At 42.4% G+C, this 9,709-nt stretch overlaps 1 protein-coding gene across 1 annotated transcript; it reads right to left on the bottom strand.

The window, feature by feature from the left end:
- Positions 1 to 1,618: 1,618 nt before the first annotated feature.
- LOC139832709 (uncharacterized) lies at positions 1,619 to 2,858 on the bottom strand. Its single transcript, XM_071822530.1, has 2 exons — positions 2,365 to 2,858; positions 1,619 to 1,628 (listed from the first exon to the last, which is right to left on the bottom strand). Exons 1-2 carry the CDS (start codon positions 2,856 to 2,858, stop codon positions 1,619 to 1,621), a joined length of 504 nt encoding a protein of 167 aa, XP_071678631.1.
- Between the last annotated feature and the right edge of the window lie 6,851 nt (positions 2,859 to 9,709).

Raw genomic sequence — 9,709 nt, 5'->3', positions numbered from 1 at the left:
ACTTGTATTGAATAAGTGGCTTTGCGGGTGTCAGTTTCTCCCATCATAGTTGAGATCCAATTTACAATCTACACTTGACAACACTTGTATCAGCGTTGTGGTTCTTGTTCGTAGGTAGATCAGATCTTAATCGAAAGCCCCAAACCATGTAAAACATGCAAACACTTTTTAGAGGCGTCTAACTTGTTTTTGCAGGGGCATGTGATGTGACATGGCTATATGATTGTGAATATATTTGATGTAAGAGATGATCATTATTGTATTATGACAACCGGAGGAGCCTAATGGTTGTCTTTAAATTTTTTAAGACCTACGTGTCTATTCATCATGTAATAGTTTTATTTCAAGTAGTTGTTACAGTTGCTATTAATGATGGACAACCATGAAGCGGCGCCACTGACCTTTACGCCATGCTGGTGATGACGGAGATCATGTTCGTGCTTTGGAGATGGAGATCAAAAGCACAAGAAGAAAGACCATAGTATATCACACATTATGAATTACATGTGATGTTAATGCATTTTTTTTGCTTATATTGCGATAGTAGCATTATAAGATGATCCCTCTCACTAAATATCAAGATAATAAAGTGTTCGTCCTTAGTATGCATCGTTGCTAAGACTCGTCGTTTCGAAACATCACGTGATGATCGAGTATGATAGATTCTACGTGTGCATACAACAGATGCAAGCCAGATTTGCACATGTAAATACTAAGGTTAACCTTGACGAGCCTAGCATGTACAGACATGGTCTCGGAACACGGGAGACCGAAAGGTAGAGCATGAGTCATATGAATAATATGATGAACATGTTGAATGTTTGCCTTTGAAGCTACACCTTCTCTCGTGATGATCGGACTTGGTGTAGTGGATTTGGTTCGTGTTATCACTAAGGCAACGTGAGGGATGTTGTTTTGAGTGGGAGTTCGCGTAGTTAATTTAAGAACCTATCTGAATGATTGACCATATAGACCTAACAACCCGACAACCGAAGAAAATATGTTTTATTGTCTCTTGTTCATGATAGAAAACACATTTCGTGCAGCCGTGCCAATTGCGTTTGGCAAGGTTATCCTTAGTAAGAATCACACCTCGACGAAGATACCATGCAAATACCTTTGTTTTCAAAGGTATCTTCATCTTCCAGATGGATTTATTATTAACAACCGGTTGACTAGGTATAATTAAGATCTTGTACATGGAACTAACCATGAATTTACCATTCTTGGTGAGGTTCCAGCGGAATTCATCAGCCCCCTGAACTAACTGGACTGAAGCTAACCTTTGAAGCAATTCATTCCATGAAGTTAATCTTGGGCCAATGAGATCTCGCCTGAATGTCATAGAGGGTGGAGATGTTTCCAATACCTTATGTAAGATATTCCAGCGGAATTCATCAGCCCCTAAACTAACTGGACTGAAGCTAACCTTGGTAGCAATTCATTCCATGAAGTTAATCTTGGCCCAATGAGATCTCGCCTGAACGTCATAGAGGGAGAATTGATTATTTACCCAAAACTTTAACAGCCTTGGATCAGGTTCACTGTACATTGGCAAAATAGTCGGTAGGGACTTGAGAGTAAAAAAGAACTACATCAGGACGCTAATTAGAGCTAGTCAAAGTAGACTGGATCAAAACCAGTTCACAGTAGGTGAGGTTAAAAAAAGTTCACACCTGACGCTCTTGTTCTCCTCCATCCTTTAAAAATACAATCTATAATAACGATCTACCTAACTATCTAGCTAAAGAAATTGTTCAGCTAGATGCTCCTTGGGGACGTGCATATAGCCCAGATCGATTGGACCTTGATTAACTAGCATGGATTTTGGTGGGCACGGTGCTTATGCAAACTAAATGTTTTTTGAGGAAGCTCAGGCGAGCTGCGATTTCATTGATAGAGGAAAGAGTTACAAGGAACTCAACAAAGCAAGGATCCGAACGAAAACGAAAAGAAAAAGAACCGCCAAGGCGGGAAGAACTACATGGCTACTCTGGCGCCCGCAGGTGTCGGCAGCCAGCCAACGCCCAACACGATCGTTCGTCCAAGACATCGCCGAGTACGTCGATCGGCTTGCGATCGCGGCCGCGGAAGATGCGATCGTTGCGCTCGCGCCAAATGGACCAGATGACCAGGAGGGCCATGGATCGACAGGATTTCGTGTCGGCCGGCGTTGACAGAGATGCCAGCCAGACAGGCAGATGGAGGGGTGGAAGCCAGCCCTCCGGCCGGAAGGAGCCTAGACCGACCCGCGTGGCGACTAAGCTCTAGAGCTCTCGCGACCAGGGACACTCGACGAGAAGGTGTTCTGCCGTTTCCAGGTTTCGCCGACATAGAGGGCAAAAGTAGGAGTTTGGCCATTGCCTTGCCATCAGACGGTCTGCTGTAAGGACGCGGTTTTGAACAAAGAGCCAAGCTAGCAACCTGCATTTGGCCGGCGCCCAAGCCTCCCAAATCGTGGTGACGAGGGGGGAGTTGGTGGAGCCCAAGAACTGTAGCCTATAAGCAGATGCCACGGAGAAGGAACCTGACTCTGAGAGCAACCAGGTGAAGGCGTCAGAGGAGCCGGTGGTGAGCTGAAGGCGGTCCGTCGCGAGCCAAAGGCGGACAAAGTCAGGCAGCAGCTCGGAGGAGACTCTACCGCGGAGGTCCTGCACCCAGCGACGGTTGAGAAGAGTCTCCCGAACACATCGGTTCTTGCGGCGCGAGGCGGCGAAGAGCTGCGGCATAACAGCAAAAGGGGCATGGCCGTCCATCCAGCTGTTGAACCAGAAGCTAGCAGTGCAGCCATCTCCAATAGCAACGGTCGTAGCCGCCGCGAAGATCTCTTTATCAGCTGCAGAACAAGGTACGGGCATGCCAGTCCATGGCTTGTTTGGTGAGACGCGCTCGAGCCAGAGCCACTTAAGGCGGAGCGCAATCCCAAAACGGTCAAGGTCGACGATACCAAGGCCGCCAAGGTCGCGAGGCCGGCAGATGCGACTCCAAGGCACTTTACAGTGACCACCATGGCAGGTATCCTCGCCCCGCCACAGCCAGACTCAGCGAATCCGATCAATCGCCTTGCGTACCCAGACCGGTAGCGAGTGGATGGAAATCCAAAAGGTGTACATCGCGGAGAGGACCGCGTTAAGGAGCACCAATCGACTAGCGGCAGATAGTAGCTTGGCTTTGCAAGGCGGCTGGCGATACGGTCAAGCAGGGGCTGGAAGTCGACCTTGCGAAGCTTGCGGAGGCTGAGGGGTAGGCCAAGAAACTTGCAGGGGAGGGAGGCGACCCTCGCTCCCAGATGAGAGACAATGTCAGCAACCTTGGATTGTCTACCCAAAGTTCATTTGTATAGAGTAATAATTCATTAAACGTTTAGATTTTTTAGGAGAAAAAAGAAACGCATCTAAATCCAATTCCAATCTTATTTTCCTAATATTCTAAAATAAGAAATCACATCATGTTTGGTTCGACAACCATTCCGTAGAGAAAGAACTTAGAATGAGTCTTTAGCTAAACATATCTCCGCGTCTATGAAAACACAACTTCCCGTATCCAAAAGATTCATGTTGAGTCATTTTCAGTTAATTGCCTTACTTCTGGTGATAATAGATGAATCAATTTCTTCCCTGTAATTATATATATCCTTTTCTTCTGCAAGAATAAAAGTGTGTTTATAAGAAATTATATTATTTGAATCTACAAAGAAAATGATGATGGAAAACTGACACTGCTAGGACATTAGTCAAGACGTTCACTGTACATGAACCGCCAGGTTTTCTTTTTCACTCTTCAAGTCTCCATATTTTCTGCATTAATTCGATGAAAGATCACGAGCGATTCAGATTTTGGTAGAAGCCCTAACCATATGTGGGGCATCAATCCATGATGAGAAGTGATGTTAGCCAGTTAATTAAGCCTAGATATCATGGTGTGAATCTAGGCAAGGCGCCGATTGTCAGGTGCAAAATGACTGGTGGTGAAACTAAAAAAAAAACAGCACAGCCGATCTAGGAAAAACTGCAAGGAACAAAAATATAAGTAGCAAATCAATAAATTGATGCAAGAAATGAGCTATAATGTTCAATAATATGGTTACGTACAGTCAAGGCCAAGGAAAAGGATAACTAAACTTTCCGTTCAAAGTTTTCATATAGAGGGCACATCTGGTGCCAGGCTGCGAGTAAAATCGAAGATACCTGCATACAAAAATCGATGATGTACTTCACATACGACGTGAACCGAAAGCACTTTGCATATGTAATAAATATTCAGTAGAGAGAAAGACACCATGTGAAAGTCAGCCTCTGTGAAGTTGTGCCGCCACGGTTGGATACTTGCACATCTTGCTAGCTCAAAAGTGTTCTTGGCAAGAAAACATTCCACAAATTTTATGTGGTCAAAATTTCGACCATACTACAAAAAGAAATTAGGGAAGAATGAGAAAATTAAAAAATAAAGAACAGAAAGTTGTGTGGGAGACTGGCTGAGCAAGGAAGCCAGCGCCATAACCCTGGTCCATGGTGGCGATCTAAGGGGGTTCATAAGACAGATCATGGCATCATGTAAAGTTCGTTGTGGTCTGCTGCAGGGGTCGCAATCAAGGGGCTTAAAAGGGTGACGAAGAACCAAACAGATTGATGGCCAGTGGATGCGTTACCAGAAGAAGAAAGGATCAGTGGGATCGTGATACGGGAGTGTAAATGCTGCAATGATGTGGATGCGAATCACGAGGGCTCAGCAGTGCATGGTTGGAAGGAGAAACGATGATACATGGGCACACGCTGGGATGAATCAACAAAATTAAGACTAATGCATGCACGTGATGAACCTGATGATGTGACTTAAGAAGATGGCAGGAAAATTAGGTAGTGCGCTGATGTGGCAAAATAATGAGGTGGATAGGCTGCATGTTGAGAGAAATACGTTAGTGGGGATGAACTTCTTAGTTATACTAGTTGATATCCCGCGCGTTGCTGTGGAATAATTTATTGAACATTCAACGTGCATTTCTTTCTGAATAAAATGACATGGTTTTGGTTGTGTTAACTTTTCTAACACACCTTCATATAGGAAAAATGAAAGAACAGGAAAGACTTGTGTTATTTGCTGTGTCCAAATAAGAAAATATCCCCTTAGGGATGCATGCGAGCTCATATCATAATTATTATTGTAGATATCTTCAGACGTTCTGCACTTTTGTCCCCCCTGTACTTTCAGACCCCATTACTCCAGAAGGAAATAGGGATTATGCCTATTTTGAGCTCAGATGTAACATTAGAGTGAGGAATGGGATGCCCAAAGAATATTTTAACATTTGGAAGGAAATTTTTACAGTCGCTGCTCCTAGCTTGAATCTTCAAGCTGCAAGAAAAAGGATCGATGGTATGAATCGTGTGCTGTGAACCAATGAATAAATAGACGCAAGACTCACCGACTGTCTTCCGATAAATATTACTCCGCAGCCATGTGCGTTCTGCACTTGCATTTTTTGCTGATTTGGAAATTTAAACCTTGGAGTGGCTCGTATAAGGCAGAGGAAGTGCCATCGGAAGCGAGTACTGAGAAGCGGTTGAGGATGTATCAGTGGCGCTGGCCTGCAATATTGAAGCAATGAAACTGGCCGGCAACACCTCATGCAATGTATACAGATTGAACCATATCAGTCTTATCAGAGGACAACCAAAACATAACAGACCACGTGCTAATTTGATTCTAGCCAGAACAGGCTTTATGCTACCTGACATGTACAGGGATGGAACTACCACCGTGGGAGCACAGAGACCAAGGTCATAGAGGCTTTGCTTAAATCCACTCCACCGCATGAACGGCTCGAATTGAGTAACAACAATTTTCCCTTTGCCGACGTCTTGCATCACACACATCGCGAAGGCTGCCTTGGTATGATTCGGTGTGCGCGGGTGGTATGAACCGGTGACCATGCATGGATTAAAGAAGGCCAGCGATGTGGTAGAGGCAAAACCTGGAAGATGGCGGCGATGCAAGGTGCAGTGAAGCTGATGGGGTGAGGCCCGAGGCCTGAATCAGTGGAGGACATGGCAGATCACTCTTAAATAAAAGTAGGCTTGTGGGGAGTGGGAAACATTAACTCCATCAAATATACAGAGAAGTGGAAAGGAGAAGTCGCATTAGAAAAGAGAATGAACTGATTCGTCGGAAGGGAAAAAGAAGTAAATACAGAGCGCCTTTCTATTTCCTCGTGAAGTAGCTGAAACCTCTGACGTGGCTTAAGATTATAGATTTGTGAAAAATATATGATGAATAATTATGTGGCAGACTATGATTGCTCAAAAATACTTGATGAGGTGGATACCTTGCATGTTGAGAGAATTCAACTTAGTGGGTTGCTCCTATTTAGATATTATAGATAGGATAACCAATCCCCCCCCCCCCCCCACACACACACAAAATGAGACATATCATGGAACATAGGAAAAAAATCCGATGTCTGACATGAAAATAATCAAACACACTAACACACAACATGCCTGAAAAGCATAAATCAAATTAAATGAACCCAAAGAACTAGTTAATAGAAGCAAGTCAATAGGCCTTCTGCCTTCATGACCATTTGAGGAATGTCTAAATAAACTAGATAGTACTCCCTCCGTCCCAAAATGTAAGCCGTCTAAGGATTAGTCAAAAGTCAACATTTTTTAAGTTTGACCAAATTTATACACAAAAATATAAACATTTGCAGTACTCAATCAACATGATTAGATTCACCATAAAGTATATTTTCTTAATATGTCCATTCGATATTGTAGATGTAAATACTCCCTCCGTTCCTTTCTATAGTGTTTATAGATTTTTTGCACGAAAATTAGCGCAAAAGTATTTTTTACACAAGACTCCCTGGCTGAACTATTTGAGATCAGACTAAAATTAGGAAAATTGATAACTTCCTAACTTACCGTAACAAATCCCACAAATCTGTCTGGTTGACTCTCCATATATGTGCAGCTAGGTTTAATTAAGGAAAGAAAAACATTGCTCCTAAATCTAAGCAATCCTTGGCCATGCATTAGGAATCTCAATTAGTTGTTTCCTATTTTGTATGGATTTTTTCATGCATGTCGTGTGTGAGTTGGCCAGTGGAGGGGGTAATTGAAAAAAAACCAAACTACAACCTTATATTGTGAAACAAATGCGAAAAATCTGTTAGAAGTAAAGTCGAGAGGCAAAGGAGAGAGACAACAAATGATTCAACTGTGGTGTTCCATTGATGATTCACAACTTATATACAAGGGAAAGGGATGCGAATATGGGTCACGTCCGTTGGAAGAGGTGTGAGGAAGAGTTGTGTCTCTTGACCAACCAATCAACATAGAGAATTACATGAGGGAGGATTACCCCTTTAATTAACCTATTAATTAAATCCTAACACTCCCCCTAATCCTTCTTGTCCTTATGCTTGGTCATCTCTAGAATCATCTTTGGAATCATCTCCTCTAAAAACCCTGTGGGAAAAATACGAGGAGAGTTGTGTGTATGTTATGTTGCTAAAACTCCTTGAAACCCAGTGGGAAAATAAGGAGAAAATGATGCAACATATAATGGTTAGATATACTGTTAAAACTCCTTCAAAACCCAGTGGGAAAATAAGGAGAAAATGACACAGCATATAATTGGTATTGTCTCTTTGTTAACTCAATATGAGAAAAACCTTGTAAAAAGGGAAAAACCCATAGAGTTTAGAGAACAATATATGTCGTATATACTTTCCTAAAAACCCCGTTGGGGAAAACAGAAAATATGACATATCATCTTGTGTTGATATTACCTCATTAAAAACCTTGATGAGAACCTGTGTAGTAAACTCATAAAGGGAAAAAGAGTGTAATATGATGCTTTGAACATGATTGATTCAGGAAGATACTCCCCCTGATTCTTGCAAATTTGGAAGCCGTCGCATACCGATTCCGTAAAATACTTCTGGAATGTTGAAGCTGGTAGAGACTTCATGAACAAATCAGCAACAGTATTGTGTGATTTGACTTGCTAGATGTTTATTCTCCAACTCTTCTGAAGTTCATGGAGATAAAACAATCTAGAGGCAATATGCTTAGTGATATTGCTCTTGATGTATCATGTTTGCATCCATGCAGCACAAGCAACATTATCTGTGTAGATAATGGTTGATGATTCAAGAGAACCAATACCACATGACTTATGTATGTGGTTTATCATTCCGCAAAGCTACACGTGTTGACGCGGCTTTGTATTTCAGAATGATTGGTAGGTGTAGTCACCGAAGTGTCAATTCTACCAAGTTGGTACACATTGTGGGGATCATTCAAGTAGCCAACATCAGTGTATCCTGATGATATTGGAGTTCAGATTGCTCTAAAATTATAAGAATATGTCAAGTAATGTGGGGTGCCTTGGAGATATCGAAAGATATTCTTGATTCCCAACCAACTGTTGTTGGTGGGTCCAATGGCACTGAGATATGGAACTTCAAGTCCCAACATCCGTTCTACATCATCGCGTGGTTTGAGTGAATCTTTCTCTACGTCTAGAGATCGAACAACCGGTATGGGAGATGGATATGACTTGTCCATTTTAAGTTTCTCCAATATTTATGATATAGGCAACTTGGTGTACCCTAATACTTGAGTGAAGTAGCTCGACTTGTAATATCAAGCACTGTTTGGGTTTCACCAAATCCTTCATCTCAAATTCCGTCTTTTAGATGATCACGTGCTTCGTCATTGCAAGAGTGATCCTTGTGTATGACAAACACACATGGGTAATCATCATTGTAGGAGTAATCCATGTCTATAAGGAACTCACTACATCGGTTGTACCAAAATATACCGACAATAATAAGCCATGTTGTGACTTATTAATTTTACACAATACATGTTGCATTTGCATTTCGATTCGGATTGAGATTCCATCGGGAACCATAGATGTCCAAATCTAGTGATCCACATGGATATGTAGTCACTACATCTATCAACTGCATAGATAGATGATTTTGTACTGCCAATGATATAATGTATCGAAAATAGGATTTCACTCGTATCTGGAGATTAGGTCTCGGATCTCTGCGTAAATCCGACCTTGTGCTACAAGCCTTGCTTTTTCACCACCTTGTTATCTCATTCCGTTGCTGGAAGAGAACATATTGAACCGCATAGGGAATTCATTTGGAGGAGCGAGGCTAATTCTGCTTGGATTGCATCCTTCGTTTGTTTCAGTCCGAGAAAGTGGTTTACACTCTGCCATGGCCATGGTCTTTGGATCTGAATCATTGTGAAAGATGTTTGCAATCATACAAGAGAAATATTGTCGACATTTGTAGGCTTTAGTCATATGATTCTCCAGAATCGATATAGTTGGAGGAAATCTCAAGCACCCATGATGACTCTTCGTGATTTCCCAATACGCGTGAGTCCGGGTGTTCCGATGTCCCAGCCAGTGTGTGCAAGCTGAAGCTGGGTTGTGGAGGTTTCCCTTCCACTGGGTGTATACTACCCATAAGGTGTTAGTCAACGCTAGGTTGATATGTATTTACCGATTCGGAGGATTTCTCCTCGTTTTACCTTGTTGCTTGTAGGAAGCTAGATCCTGGTTAGAGGCCGTACTACTCCTCCTCTTTTTCAGAGATACGAAGTTGAGTGGTTTTTATTGGTACCTCCACTCTTTCGGGTGCATTTCTAGCCGAATTAAAGGATTATATATCACCTTCTAA

Source organism: Lolium perenne, chromosome 6 (assembly GCF_019359855.2).
Source record: "Lolium perenne isolate Kyuss_39 chromosome 6, Kyuss_2.0, whole genome shotgun sequence".
Classification (NCBI taxonomy): domain Eukaryota; kingdom Viridiplantae; phylum Streptophyta; class Magnoliopsida; order Poales; family Poaceae; genus Lolium; species Lolium perenne.
This window is presented reverse-complemented; position numbering and strand designations above follow the sequence as displayed.